This window comes from Terrapene carolina, unplaced genomic scaffold (genome assembly GCF_002925995.2).
Source record: "Terrapene carolina triunguis isolate 2854851 unplaced genomic scaffold, T_m_triunguis-2.0 Scaffold95, whole genome shotgun sequence".
Classification (NCBI taxonomy): Eukaryota; Metazoa; Chordata; order Testudines; family Emydidae; genus Terrapene; species Terrapene triunguis.
In genome coordinates, this window is record NW_020664446.1 from 34,825,592 (window position 1) to 34,842,111 (window position 16,520).

The window sequence follows — 16,520 nt, forward strand, 5'->3', positions numbered from 1 at the left end:
ACGTAAAACCAAGATAAAACCTTCATGGGATAGCAGCTAAGTAGAGGTCACAGACAGAATGGATATAGAAACTCAGAATTAAAGTACACTGTGCAGAATGTTTGCATTGTTGCTGCCCATGCTCCACCATGCACAAACATACATGAATTATAAACAGGATGCTCTGAAACTGACATTTTAGTAAGCACTGCAGCACACTTGAAAAAAAATGAAAGGCATGAAAAGCAACATAGCATTTAGCTTCAGTAGGCAAAAGCTTAAAGAAAAAAGTGGGGATTACAGCTCATATGCAGAGCTAAATGGTAATACATTCCAAAAATTTCACCTGAGAAAAAAATAACAGCAATTACCAACCCCCCCCCCCAAATGGATACAAGTAAACTACAGAAATATCAGAGGAATTGTGTCTCAAGAGCAAGTAGCATACAATTTGAAAGACAGATGAAACCCAGAATGGATTCCAACAGAAGGCCTCGAAGTACAAGTTGGAAATATTATATTGTAGCTCTACTGGAGATAAAAATAAGCAATTGAAGCAGACCATTATTAGACTACTACAACTGCATAGGGATTCACAAGGATCCTACCCTGCACTGAAGTAAACTATACACCACTAGCTCATACAACAAATACAGAAACATAATTACAATTGTCCTGACACCAGAACCTCTTCATGGAGATTCTTTTCTAATATTCTTTTAGAAGCCACTCATTGAACAGAGTGCTGAATGGACTTTCTAAAAGTTTCCAATTACTTTGATACCAAACAGCCCTCCTCCCCACCTTCCAGCCCCCGGACAATTAAGCCTTTTAAAAACTTTTGCTTCCAGAATGTAAAAACTATTACCATAAAAATAAAGAATACAGGTAGAAAGATGTACATGATTAACTCTAAACAATTAATATTTGTCTTATTGTTTACTGAAATGCAACAGTTATTAACAAATTCAGTTTGGTTGTGTCAAACATCAACTAGGAGAAAGATTCCACCCAAGTTGGAGAAATCAAGCAATATTAAAGCAGCAACATGTTTTTCATTTCAATTACTATATGGAAATGGCTATAGCACTGAGTATACATATTGTGAATTGATTCACAAAGCAGTATGGGAATCATTTTGAAGACTTTCTCAAACATCTAATATGTTAAGCCATTTTTAAATGAAAAAGCTTCAGTAAGGAGGCAAGAATAGAACATTTAGAAATGAAGTAGTCAGATGTGTAATTTTCATAATTCAAAATCCTGCTAAACCATCACCACATGCAAAACAGTAAAACATTTTCTTTTCACTTTTACAGAGCCACTTACTCTAACAACTTCATTGAATTTAAGCACAAATCAAGTAGCTTCTTTCTTCCTTAAGGCTCAAAGGGTAAGACAAGCTGAAAAAGTAACAGGATACAGTATTTCTACATTAAGACATGTACAAAATCTATTTTAAAATTAATTTCAGAGAGACCAGCAGGCATGAAAAAAATTCAAGCTTATTTTAGGATATATATATATATACACACATACACATACACACACATTATACTAGTCCCACTGGAAAAAGCATCCTGCAGACTTTACTAAGCCATTGGCAGTTTAAAGTTAGAAAAAATTACATTGTATCTCAGTGATCTGCATTACATTTTCCTGAAAAGTTTAGCTTGTTTGTATGGGAGGCTCAATGTTATTTGAAAGAAAAAAATATGTATTGCTATAATAAAACAAATTGACCCGAAAGCCAGTAATTTGGTTTAATTCAAGAAATCAGAGTACTGTTTTATATTTCATAGGTTGGAGAGCATCAAAATGAAAGGCCCACTTTCTTTTATTTATTCTCTAGTTTTTGAAAACCAATGCAAGCAAAACCCACATTTCCTATTTCAACATTAATTTGTTAAGACTCAATCCCAAAGCATTTTAACATGCAGCTTTCCTGAAATCTGTTTTGATACACAAGGAGCTCCTTTTAGAGAAATGTCCCTTACTCCCACGATCACACTTGATTCTTCATTTCTTAATAGCAAAATATAATCTGAGCAGTTTACACCCAAAATACTTTAATAAAACACCCACACTGTGACAAGAATGAGACTTTAATCAGTTTTAAGTGGAGTTTTAACACTAAGAGATAAAGGGTTGTTAAACACAATAACAAACGGACATCTGTTTTGTATGAGGCATTTTCCTGTACATGTCATATTTTGTTGTTTTTGTGTATCCTCAGTGCATAGCATTACACACAGAGCCACTGTTGCACAGCACAATAGTATCTGAAGAGGCTGAATCAGAGTAAGGCTGCTTGACAGACTCAATTTTCGTGTGTGTGTGTGTGTGTGTCTGTGTGTGTACGTACATATATTCATTCTCTCTCTCTCTATATATATATATATACACATACACACACTCGCTCTCTCTCTATATATATACACACATACATACACACACTCTCTCTCTCTCTCGCTCTCTCTCTATATATATATGAATATGAAAACAGACTGAAAAATCTGAACTGGCAGAGTAAAAGGCAGCTCTGCCAAACTGCAGTTAAAGCCTCTTTTAGCACACAGTTCTACCCCTTCCATCTGCATGCATGACATTTTTAACAGTATTTAAAGGTAAACGAGGCACTTTGTGGCAACCACAGGCATCGTTAACATATTGCACAAATTTGCTGTAACTAAACATGGAACTTGCACACTGGCACCCTATTTTTATTTTTTAAAGCTGAAACATTTGATGCTGTATGTAAACTCCACTTTAGTTTACAATTTGTGCCACAGCAAAGAATCTTGATGCTATTTGTACAACTGCCCTTAAATTAACTGTGGCAAAACATTTCGAGTGGGGCTACAGATGACTACGGATAGTACAGGGCCTAACAGTAAGCTCTTATGAAAGTGATGCCTTCAAGTAATTTCAGACATGTAAGCTGCTGCACATCCAAGAGTTTAAGTATACAGTCCAGAAACTCAGAGATTACCTACCGAATGCATTTCAAGCTAATTATGAATACTGTCATAAATAAAGTTTTAATAAGGACTCAAAAACCTTTCAGTCATAGTAATTCTTGTCAAGTTCTATGGGGATGGTAACTGAAATAAAGTATAGGAGAGTATATATAATATATTTTATATATATAATATATATATATAATATATATATATATATATATATATATATATATATAATGCCATTTTTCCATTTCCAATGACTACACCATAAAATGTAAGCAAGGCTTCTCAAAAACGTTGAAACATTCATAATCAAAACCCTCATTCAGACCTTCACATTCCAAAGGAAAAACAACAACAGTGCAAAAGCCCATTATAATGTCATTATTTCCATTCTGGCCATCAGTGTTACATACTGGAACCACACATTTAATTTTGATATCATGAGCCCAAAAGTGGGACATAGTACAGTGTCAAAATCAAAGTATTTTAAAGCATGAATATTTTTGTTTATTAGCCAACATGACTTTCAATTGCTAAAAGCAGACATAAGGTAAAACATGTATCAAGGCATAAAGTCTGATCTTCAAGTAGCCATTGCCTGCTGGCCAATTTAACAACAGTAATTCTGAGTGCTGGACCAGCATTTTTGTTAAGACCTTAAAATCTAATTTAACTTATAAATCAGAAAATCCTATAATAGCTTTGTTATAAGTTTAGATCATGAATTTGACGAGCAAAATTGACCAATAAATATTGAAAAAGCATGCTACACCTTTGTTTACCAAAATTTAGGTGAAGTCCTGCCTTGTCTTTTTACAATTAATATTCTCGGTTAATGCTGTTGTACTAGGCCCAGATTCATTTGTTAATTCGGTAAGAACACAGCTAATGAACAATTTCGGCATCAGTAAGTTAATTAAAATTGGACTTTACACCATAAAGTGTAATTTTAGGGTAGATATTCCAAAAGTTTGAAGGTCATGGTGTATTTCATAGTGAACCGAATTTTTAAAAATTTCTTCATATCTGTATTCAACGGTAGTTGTACTCTGTTAAATTATCTGCAGTCTGGGCATGTCAATCACCATAATATTCAAAAGTGAAGCTCAATCCCTATTTCTGGCTATATCCCTATGAAGGAATGATACAACACTGCCAGTTTGGATATCTAATTCTTTTAATAGCAAACAACAGATAGAATATTTGGGACATGTTCTACTTTTAAAAAGTACACATCTTTATATCTGTGCAGTGTTGAGAATTTATTGCAAGACTGGTTTCCTTTATACCATGTGTAATGTCTCTTTTTAAACATTGTAGGTACTAAGTATTCAAGTAAAATTCCCTAACAGTTAATGACATTTTAAAAAAAAAAAAGTGTGCAAAACTGCAAAACTCATTGTAATGAATGTAATAGAATGTGTAAGGTCAAAGAGGTGGAAGGGCTGACAGCTGTTTGATTGAATAAATGCATCCATAAATCTTCAAAATAAACACTAACCTGTAGAATCTCAAATTGAAGTTTCTCGTGCACCGTTATAAAATATTTTATATTTAATGAGAAAAAAAGTTTGCAATGCAGCACATGAAGCATTCACAGCAGGTATATGATTGAAAAACTAATAAAATAAGTGTAAGATGTTGACTGATGTATGTACTAATAGCATCTGACTTCCAGCACTGGCCTTGATTACACAGGAGATGGAGCAGCCATTACAATTGAGAAAAACATTTAATAAATCATTGTCTTTTTTAGAACAATTGTTTCAAGCCCATTTTACGTTGATAGCCTCCACATTTGTATGGTTAAGTCATTGTTGCTGTGTTTCTTATCTGTGACCCCCTTATTTTCATATCCCTTCATTTGTGGGTCTTTAAGATGTTGTGGAAGGTTCATTCCTGTACCCCTATATGGAATCACTCCCTCTAGCTGCCTTTTCTAGCACCATTATGCTTAAAAAAATAAAATGCACAAACAACAAGCAGTGACAGCGGCCGATTCCTCAAATGTCCAGGATTAATTACTGCAGCATGCTAAAGAAAGGTGCATGTAAGTAGCCGGATACGGTACATAGTCCAGGGTCCAGCATAATATATTCCTTTCAGAGCATTTCTTTCCATTCCCCTATCCAGAATACATGCATTAGAATGTAGTACAACCCTTTAGAAACTTCTCTTAGCCAACTGCGGACTTATCTGTTGCCACTTAAGTGCAAAGGAAGGGGCAGGATGTGAACCTGTGTATCAGAAAGCTTTTTTTCCCCCCAACTGCAGTTGGTGACCGACACAAAAGGAAAAATTCCTACGCATACACATCAGATCTGTCTCCACTTTTATAAAACTGGAATAAAATGGGAAAGTGCCATCTTTATATTTCCTAATTGAAATTTTAATGTCCTTTTGACACAAAAAGGTATATACATAACATAGCTAGGTAACCTTTTTCAACTGGACAACAAGTGTCAAACCCTGTAGATTTATAGGGCAAAATAAGATTGGTCAGGAAAGAATTGTTCCTATAATTGGTAATCTGACACAATGTTCTATTGCCATTTGAAAAGGTCCTTTTTCAGTTTATTCAAGTTTGTCTCTTTGTGGTTTTTTTTCCCAGATAAAAAAAATATTCAGACTTTTGTAATCTGTGTATGCTGATCTTCATCAAAAGGTTCGTTCTCTGGATCAGAGTCAGTGGTGTCAGAATATCTATAATGATCAGGTTCATTGTCACTAACGTCCGGTGTTACTGAAGCAGAACTGCTAGCCTCTGGATTTGATGGCTCCTCTGTTTTTGTGAAAAATAGCTTCACCTAGGAAAGGAAGAAAACAAAAAGTTAATATAGTCTGAGCTTTTCTTTCTTAAAGTAGTTGAGACAATACAGGCCAAGCCTAAACTTGGAAGGCTTTGCTAGTATAGCTACACTGGTAAAGTGCTCCTACTGTAGACACAGTTTACACCAGAAAGCTTATTCTAGCTCTGCCTAGTAAAATAAGTTAAGTCAACAAAAGCACAGTATTGCTGGTAAAACTGCATCTACACTGGGGTTTTTTGCCAGCATGGCTACGTCAGTCACAAATCATACCCCTATTCAAAATAGATATAATGGCAAAAAAGTTTGTAGTGTAATCTTGATGACAGTATTGGCTTTAGAGATTGCCAAAACACATAGGTCCTTTAAAATCATTCTACCATGTACATTTGTTTAAAAACCTCCAACTACATACAACCTTCGATATTAAACTTTTGGCATACAAAATTCCAAGTCCCAAATCTAAAACAAACACTTACAAATTTTTCAGTAGCACAAATGGTAAGAGTCATGAACCCATGTCAATAAACAAGTACCTTAGGAAGGGACCGTTAGGAGTTCCCACCACAATCATAAGCAATAAGAAACACCCAATTACAATCACTATTGTGCCCTTTGTGGCACTATTAATTACTCACTACCAATTATCCTTTTTCCCTTTACCTATCTTTATACAATTTATATATCAGTGGGTATTAAATACTGGTTAAAACAGATGGCTATTGTAGTGATGTTTCCAAATAGCAGAAGCATCCTCAGTTAAAAGTAGTCTTATGGCTAGAAAGATAATATACCGAAATGGCATCTTCTTCCACAAATACACTCCCCATGAGGATTCAGTCATGTCTATTCACTTAAAACAAGGTTGAACACTGAAGTAAACAGTGTTGATTAATAAAATTACAGTTACGTTTACACTTGGGAACTGAAATGAATTAATTTACTAGACTTGGTTTAAGCACAAGTGGTTCTGTACATGCATCAATCATTTGTATTCTGAATCACTGCAGTTAGCCATATCACCACCATTCTTTAGAAACTCTTCTAAACCTTTTCAGTTGCAATACCTCTTTGGTTTCAAACAGCTCCGAGAGCAATAGATTCCAGAAAACTACTAAAAGCAAGTTAATCCAAACAATATTTGGTCACATTGTTCTGTGATCCCCCATAATTTTCATATTCCTTCATTTGTGGGTCATTTGCAGAATGTGTGTGTGGGAACAAAAGTTTTATAAGCAAGATAAGAGTACCAAAGGGTTCTTGGAACCAGACATTTCTTTAGTGGAGACAAGGACTTAAAACACAAGCTTCTGAGTGACATGAACAGAATCAGATTATGGAACAAATGCTGAGACAGGAAGCAGAGAGTATGCAATCCTGCACACCAAGGAACTCAACTCATCAAATATTTAGGGTAGAGCTGGTGGATCCACTTGTCAGCCCATGAAGAGGAAATACAAGCAGCATAGAGACTATTATATCCCTGAGGTTTCCTACTTGCTGCTAGAGTAGATATGTCAAGTTTGAGTGTTTTAATTTTTCAGACCATGACCGTATTCATAATTTATGCTGTGTAAGTTGATCAAAGAAACTCTTCAGAATTAAAGACAAAAGTTACAATTAAAAAAAATGATATCTTAACTCCTGAAAAATCTACCACCTTCTTTTGCAATAATTCCAGGATCAGTTACTGCATTCTTAAACAGATAAACTTAAGCAATGACATATCCAGAGATATTACTTGCCTCAGTCTAGAAAGTTATGTAACAAATGGTTCCTAGATAAACATGTTTTGATAATGCAGTATATATTAAATAACTACACGCAGCTTTCAAAATTCTGTTTATTCTATGCTCTTTAAAAAATACTTACCTTGAAGTTTGGAGAGAAATATCTGTTGGCTTTGTCTTTATTTGCCTTATCTAGATCATTTTTTGTTAACGTAAGGATTAGATATTCTTTGTCATTATCTGAGCGTTCTGTGCTGAAAATACCATCAAGTTCCTGATCTCCAACTAGACTCCCATTTTCTACTTTGTCTGAATTTTCATCCAGTCCTATGAAGAATGTATTTACCCAAAAGTGAAACATTTTGTCCTGTGGGAAAAAGCAAGCTTGCTTTAGTATTTACAGATGGTATATTATCTTATTTGAATACAAGCATCATCTGGTTTTTAAAAATTGATGAGTTTAACAATACCAAACCATGAAAGGCATAAAAAATCTAGACAATACTACATCATTGGCACATCGACTGTCAGGAAGTAGATTTTCATTAGTCTTCCTACATAACATACAGATCTTATCTATATTAATCACCACATGGATTTTCCTCAGGTAATCAAATAATTTTATTTTTTTAAAAAGGGTCTTTCATAAACCAAAAAGGCTTCAATAAATTAAACGGCCAAATATACAAAATGGGAGATTAAAAACTTAGTACAAGTAGCAAAAACTGCCAAGAAATTAGTTACCGGGCATATAAAACAAAAATTTATTTTGTACACAGATACATACAGTAGCTGCTTCCTGACACACAATCCTTACCAGGCTACTTGGATCAGTAGCACTGATAGTCAGTGAAGGACATCTGTTTTAATATTTGTAATTTAATTAGTGTTCCATTCAACAGAATGTGTTGCTTTTCTTAATTTTATATGAAAAAAGTTTTGGTAAGAAAGAACACTTAATACGGAAAATATCTGAAAAGGATTAATTTTATTCCCTCGTGTAGATCACCTAAAAGCAAGTGTTTGCTAAGATGGCGGGGGGGGGGGGGGGGGGAGAAGGGGGAAAGAGAGAGAACAGGAGGTGAGCCCCTGGAAAAAAGTATTTGCAAACCTTCTGAAAAGAAAGGAAAGTAATATAAATGTTTATTGAGATGCCCAGTTATATTTGCTGGCATATCTACTGATCAAATCAAGGTTGAAACATTCTCTCTTAAGCATTCCAAATGATCTGCCTTTGACAGTAAGCAGGGAATAGTTATTACCTGCAGAAAAGTATAAACCACTTTATCTTGCACTGCAGTGTTCCAGTGTGCACATGCAAACAGATGTAAATATTTAATCCAAGTCTCAGACTGATTTATACATGCACTGATGTAACATACAACTAATAAGTACCGATAATTTATGCTCTTGATTTTAATTAGAGGTGTTGTGGGATACTATTGCAGATGCCTGTTTTTTTCACATACATTCCTAGGCAAGCAGCTATAAAGATGTTCTATCCTTTACTGGGTTAAATCTCTGATGAAAGTTAAGATACTATTAAACTTAACCTTTATAACCCCTTAATATATGTAATGTCCACATCTGGTTTTCTCCTCCATACTGGCCAACCAATACCAGATCTTCAATGCCATTAAAGTCTGGGTCCAGACTCTCTCTAAGATTGCTTCTCTCCCTGAAACCCACCATGACAAATCCCCCCTCTCCTGACATAAAACTCAAAATGGATTTTACCACCTCCAGAGCAAAATGCAGAGCAATTTTTAATATTGCTACAGCCCTTCCCATAATAGTTACCCTGAAGAATGAACTGGCAAAAATGGGAGGAGGAAGGGAGCGAGAGGGGTGTGTGTCCACAAAAAAGCAATGGTCTTAAAAAAAAAAAAAAATCAAGCACTGAATGGTGTTATACATGAGTAGAATTGGGATTGGGCTCCTTCTGAACAAATGAAACTATGTATTTTTATTAGTGCCCATATAACATGATGGAATCAGATACATTTCTAACCAAAAAAAAAAATAAAAAATGCCCAACCCTTCCAGACCACACCACAGTGCTGATGATTTGGAAGGGTTGAGGGTAGCACAGAAGCTGTGGCTCTTCACCAATTCAGCATTCCTTATGCTGCAAGAATCTTTCACTAGCTTTGTATTTCATCTGTGCAACTGTTTCATTACTATTTTACATATACATCTGCATAAACACAACCTCCCGTGCATGTGTATATATTCGTCATTATGGAGAGGATATACCCACCTTCAAGGATATTTGAAATCAAGGTTGGATTTGCAGATCCCTAACTGGGAGACAGGTGGCAATGAGACTCAAAATTGCTTTTATGTACAATTAGCTAGAGAATTATCACTGTCCTCTAATTAATGTACCTCACTGACGTCATCTATGCCTTTGTGGATCTCCCAACTGGATTACTGGAATGCACTGCAAGTGGAGTTAGCCTTGAAGACTCAATATATTGCAGAACATGGATCCCCACTCAGTCAACAATATCAAACAAGTATACATCATTTGTCATCCAAAGGCTGCATTCATTTTCTTTAGCTTCCAGGTGAAATTACATATGGAAATCTACAACTTGAAAGTCATGTGTTGTCTGGGTCCTGGATACTGGACAGAAACTCTCCTACATGGCCAACATTTTAGATTAGCTGAGGTGATGGTGAACAATCACTAGATTAAGATGTTTGAACTGGGGGCACGTCACTCTTCGAACTTGGGAACTAGGTCCACTCCCCTGGTCGCTCTGAGCTCAAATCCATTGGATCAGGCTTTATGCTATGCCCTGATGGCTAGAGCCCTGTGCGGATACAAAAATTTGTATCTGCATTTGATCCATGATCCACATAAATTGTCCGTGGATGCAAATAACAGCAGATATTTGCGCATTTGCAAGGCTCTGCTAACAGCTCCACAGGTCACCTCACACCAATAACGCAGGGCTGTGCCAAACCCTTAAGCACCACCCACTTCTCCCCGGGGACCTCCCGCCACCCCTGCTGTACCATCTTCCCTGCTCCAGGCAGGGAGACTATATCCTGGGCCCTTGTGTGCAGCGCCACCTTCCCATTGGTGCTCAGACACCCCTACGCAGCTGCAGTTGCTCTAACACACAGCTGCGCTTGGCTCACTGCGCAGGAGCACACGGTCGCGTTCCCTTCTGGGAGTTGTAGTTTACCTCCTCCATCCAAGCAAGCAGGGGACTACAACTCCCAGAATGCCCAGTGGGCTATTGCTGCTGCTGCAGGATTCAGAGAGCTGAGCTGGAGCTTGAGAGCTGGGTGACAGACGCTCTGTTTGGGTGAGTGTGTGCTGCAAAGCTCTGTGCAGATACAAAATTTGTATCTGCACCCAAGCTGCGATCTGGAAAAATGATCTGCGGATATCCGCGGGTATAAAGCGGATATCCACAGATTTGCATGGGCTCTACTGATGGCCATCTCCATTTGATCACACCTTTAATCCTTTGCCTGTGTGGATGGTAGGGCTATTCAAGGAAGGTGTCCATTTGACTTGTTAGTTTTCAATGTTCTTTAAACTTTTTATCCTGTACATGTTCTTGGAGCTTTTAAAATAGGTACAAATTAAGAGAGAAAAATGTAAAGTCTTCTTTCTAGAATTGCATATGTAAAAATATTTTAATTTTGACATTCAGTGTCTACACAGTACTCTTAAAAGATTAAGAGTGCTATGTGGTATGTTTCCACCACTTTTAATGCTAGGGTCATTTAGCAATCCCTCTTCTTTATAAGGGACTATTTAACAGTTACATAACTTGACAGGAAAACTGACAAAATATCTTCATTTCATAAAATACGTTGTCCTTGACATAGACAATATTCAGCGGTTCTGGAGCTAAATTAACTCTTCCAAGTTACTGAAAATGCTCTTCAGACACATCAAGGAGAAAGTTAACTGAAGTCTATCAGAGCAAGTGAAACTTATTTTTAGTAAGGTACAGTGTTCAAATAAGGAAAATTTACTCACCTTGGACTTCTGCTTCTTTATAAATAAATAAATAAATAAATAAGTTGAGATATCCGATCTCCTAGAACTGGAAGGGACCTTGAAAGGTCCTCGAGTCCAGCCCCCTGCCTTCACTAGCAGGACCAAGTACTGATTTTGCCCCAGATCCCTAAGTGGCCTCCTCAAGGATTGAACTCACAACCCCGGGTTTAGCAGGCCAATGCTCAAACCACTGAGCTATCCCTCCCCCCAATACTGATTTTGCCTCAGATCCCTAAGTGGCCCCCTCAAGGATTGAACTCACAACCCTAGGTTTAGCAGGCCAATGGTCAAACCACTGAGCTATCCCTCCCCCATACCTTTCAGGATTCTCAAGCTTTAGCACCTTAGCACAAAGTGGTAGAACTACCTTAATTCGTAAGATTTATTTTAACCCTTACAAAAGCAACTGCAGTAGAATGTGAGCCAAATCCCCTACTGGACTTTAAGTGTCACCCACTTCCATTTATTCAACTGCACAGAAGGCAATGTTTCCAGAAAGGTAAGGCAATTCAAGATGGCCAATAAAAATATATGCCTGAAAAATAAACAAGACCAGGTCTGGGGTAGGTATCTCGCAAACACCCTAGGAAAACTGATGCAAAGAAGTCATTTAGCATCTAGCAGTGACCTTATCTTCTTTAATTGGTCCATTTAAAACCTGGAAGCAATGGACCCACCTTTTGCAGGCTCCCTACTGCCAATATACAGTAGAATCTCAGAGTTACGAACACCTCAAGAACTGAGATTGTTCGTAACTCTGAACACAACATTATGGTTCTTTCAAAAGTTTACAACTGAACACTGACTTAATACAGATTTGAAACTTTACTATGAAGAAAAATGCTGCGCTCTCTTTTTTTTTTTTTAAAGTAGTGTACATTTAACAGTACTGTATTTGCTTTTTTTTTTGGTCTCTGCTGCTGACTGATTGCATACTACCGGTTCCAAATGAGGTGTGTGGTTGACTGGTCAGTTCATAACTCTGGTGTTCGTAACTCTGAGATTCTACTGTACTTGAAGACAGAAACCAGGGGCAAAACACCAGGAAAAAATTTCAGTTGACCAATAAGGGATATCATTAAAAAAAATCATCTTGGGTGAAGGGAGAGTGGCCTCCACTACCTTGAAAATAAGGTCTAAAGCATGGACAGTCTGAACTGAAATTTTTTTTGGAGGCCAAATGTAAGCAATGATGGATACTTTCTAAATCTGTGGTTAAAAGACCATAGAACAACTTTGCAAAAACCGATGGAAGCATTCTTGAAGCAGGCAATGGTAGTGGTCTTGCTAGTGATCAAGACTTTACATGGTTTTTAGTTTAAGGCAAGTGGGGTTGTAAGCAATGCAAGATGCTTGCCTTCCTTCTCTATTCTCTCCCTTTGTCTCCCCCCTAGCCCCATCCCATCTCTTTAGTATTTGAGCACTTAATCTTTCTTCCTTTCTATCTGCAGGAACAGAACAATCTTAATTAGCTTTACAGGGTCTTGTGTATTCATATGCATATGTGTGTTCATAAATATTAAATGTGTGCGCAAAGAAACTGAGGAAAGGCTAAGATGACACAAATTGGGGGGGGGAAGGATAGCTCAGTGGTTTGAGCATTGGCCTGCTAAACCCAGGGTTGTGAGTTCAATCCTTGAGGGGGCCACTTAGGGATCTGGGGCAAAATCAGTACTTGGTCCTGCTAGTGAAGGCAGGGGGCTGGACTCGATAACCTTTCAGGGTCCCTTCCAGTTTTATGAGATGGGTATATCTCCAAATTTTGTATTTCTCTCAAAGCTGCCAGTTTTATGGCCACTGTTACCACTTCTGAGAGTTCCATAGTCTAAGTGCAAGCTCCTATTAAAGGTCAGTGTCCTGCACTCACCAACTGGATGATAGTTTCATGGGAGATCATGGCCATGAAGAGAGGTAACCTATGATATAGTAAGGGTCAAATCCCATGGAGGATTATGAATATCAGCAACAAAAGGCTTGAACTGCATTCTGTTTTAATGGGAAGCCAGTGCCCAAAGAAGAGTACCAATGAAGAGTTAACAGCAACCTGTGTTGCTGACTTTTGTACCTGTTGGAGTCCTTTCAGGTTTTTTGCTTTATACCTATCTATATAAAGATAGATATAGATATATAGAATTGGTTGCAACAATAAAGCTTGTGTTCACTACTGTGGCCAGCTTTGTTTCAAATAGTGTGGACAATGAAGGATGAAAGTGGGCATTTATATCATGCTATTTAGGCATCCAATAGCACAGAAGAGATAAAAAGCTGTGGACTGATTTACTACCATAATGGAGAATGCTAGAGAGGCTACAAGTTGTTCAAAGCATTTCCCTCTTACTATCTCCTTTACCTTGCCTGGGTTCTGCTTTAGCCAGCTGCTGAATTTAGGTAAGTACTGAGAAAACTGGGAATTTCCTATCTACATCTGACATACAAGTTACGCTGCTGGGTGTCTGCATAGTGCTGGCACTTCAGCTTGTGTTGTTTCACCAGCTCTCAGTGGACTGTTGAGATTTGAATAATAAGTGGAAGATTACTGAGCCTTATGGGGCTCCATGTTACAGAGCATTACAGAACTCTGGAAGTGAAGGAAGTGTTGCCATGACTAACAGAGTTTGGTTTGTTAGGAAGGATATGAGCCGTTTCAGGGGTCTTCTGCTAACACTGCAGTTTCTTGAAGCTGGGACAGGAGTATTTGGTAATCAGTAGTATCAAATACCACAGATCCAGAACAAGCACAGGTGTACTTCCCTTGACCATGGAGAGAAGGTGGTTATCAAGCAAGGCAAAAAATGCTATCTCAATACCCTTCCCTGAAGCCTTAGAGGGGATCCAGGACACTAGCAGTTAACAAGCAGTATTGAGTTCATTAGCTTCTTGATTAGCATGTTTAGGAAAGATTAAAACACTGGGAAGGTCTCTAGCATAGACTATTTTAGGTTGGTGAAAAGGAGGTTTTGACAGTCTTATTAGGAATCTGAGGTGTTCCCTAATCCCTTTTTAATACCCAGGAAGGGCAGGCGTCAGAGATGGCAGCCCCAATTCCCTTCTATGGTTCCATGACTGCCTGTGTGAATAAACCGGAATCTTGGAAGGAAAGTGCTTATTTTTAGGTTCTGCTCTTGGTTTATTTCTGGAAGCCTATGACATCATGACTGCAGGTGATTTTCTCTAAAGGGAGAGAAATCATCTCAGTGGGAGATGCTGCAGTCTGAGAGCATGTTTCACTGGCAACGTGGCTTGTGAAATCGCAGCATAGCGCTGGGAGACAGCTCTCCCAGCACTAAAAAAAAACAAAAAAAACCCACCTCCATGACGGAAATAGCTCCCAGCGCTGACATACTGTCTACACTGGCACTTTACAGCGCTGAAACTTGCAGCATAAAGCTGAGCAAGAAAGTTGCAGCACTGTAAAGTGCCAGTATAGACAAGCCCTGAGGTTAAGCAGATGCAGTCTGCATACAAAGCAATTCAGTCTGGAAAATACCTACAGGGCCTCACTTTGCTGCCTTCATGACAGAGGAGAAGAAACTCTTGTCTCCTACACAGCAATGGAGTACCTATTTTTTTGCCACGAATATTCAAGTTTTCTTTCTTCACTCATTCTTCTGCTTCTTAACCTCTTGGATAGGTAGGCTATCAGCAAGTTTGTAATTTGGCAGAATCTAAGGGCCTAAGTGCTAGTCTACACTGGCAGCACTAAAGCACTGCGGCGGCAGCACTTTAATGTGTCTTGTGTGGTCTCAGTGCAGACCCAACTCCACGAGGGGCGCGGCTTCCAGCGCTGGTGCACTGTCTACATTGGCGCTTTACAGCGCTGAAACTTCCTGCGCTCAGGGGGTGTTATTTCGCACAGGTACGAAATAATACCAAAAATAAGAATGGTAGTGCTTCACACCCACTTTGCACTGGTGTTAATGGCTACACAAGGTGTAGAACAATCAACAAGCGGGACAAGAGTTTTGGGGAGCAGACCATGGTGATTTCTCCTTGCAGTGCAATGGGGAGAGGTCTTCCGCCAGATGCAGGAAGCAGTCTGACCAGGGAAGTGGGTCTTATTTCTTGGCATAGTTTTGTCCTCCCTGGTTCTCATAGACTCAGACTTTAAGGTTAGAGGGAACCACTGTGATCCTCTAGTCTGACCTCCTGCACTTTGCAGACCATAGAACCTCACCCACACACTCCTAGACCCCTAACCTCTGGCTGAATTATTGAAATCCTCCAATTATGGTTTAAAGAGTTTAATTTACAGAGAATTCACCATTTGCACTAGTTTAAACCTGCAAGTGATCCGTGCCCCAGGCTGCAGAGGAGGGCGGAAAAGGGTTCTTGGTCTGTGCTGAAAAAAAGCACTGATAAGTGCACCATGGAACCTACAAATTTAGTATTGTAATTGACTGTGCTGAAAGGAAGCACAAAAGATTAACAAGTTACCCAACAAGAATCACTAGAATCCTGAAGCAATAGCAGATGACATGCTGGACCTCGTGGGGGGCACCTTGGCTGAACAGAGGCAATATAAAAACATTCACATCAGTTTGGAAGGACAGCAATTATACCAGGGAGGAGCTGGCATGAAATGACCAGTAGGGGGCCTGGCTTACATTCAAACTTTCACCCAATTGCTCTCAAAGGTTAAAAAAAAACAAAAAAAAAACACAAGAGTTCCAAGCTTGTGCGAAAGAGCTAAGATTCAGGCATGAGAACTGTGTACATATAAGAGAATTTTTTAAATTAAAGTTTACATTTAAAATACATTTCCTTATACTTTAAGACTCTTCTAAGGGGAAACCACAAGATAAATCTAATAAGACAAGGATACTGCTCCTTCTTACCTCTTTTCAGAGTAGCAGCCATGTTAGTCTGTATCCGCAAAAAGAACAGGAGTACTTGTGGCACCTTAGAGACTAACAAATTTATTAGAGCATAAGCTTTCGTGGGCTACAGCCCACTTCTTCGGATGCATAGAATGGAACATATATTGAGATATATATACACACATACAGAGAGC

General features: G+C 38.2%; 1 protein-coding gene across 1 annotated transcript in view; it reads right to left on the minus strand.

The window, feature by feature from the left end:
• Window positions 1-2,448: 2,448 nt before the first annotated feature.
• The window catches only part of PTEN (phosphatase and tensin homolog), a 117,286-nt gene continuing 103,214 nt past the window's right edge, over window positions 2,449-16,520 (minus strand). Inside the window, exons 9-10 of the mRNA XM_029911378.1 lie at window positions 7,625-7,849; window positions 2,449-5,752 (exon numbers count right to left, since the gene is read on the minus strand). Of these exons, the coding sequence (XP_029767238.1) occupies window positions 5,570-5,752; window positions 7,625-7,849 (408 nt within the window). The 3' untranslated portion in view covers window positions 2,449-5,569. The remainder of the gene's footprint in view (window positions 5,753-7,624; window positions 7,850-16,520) is intronic.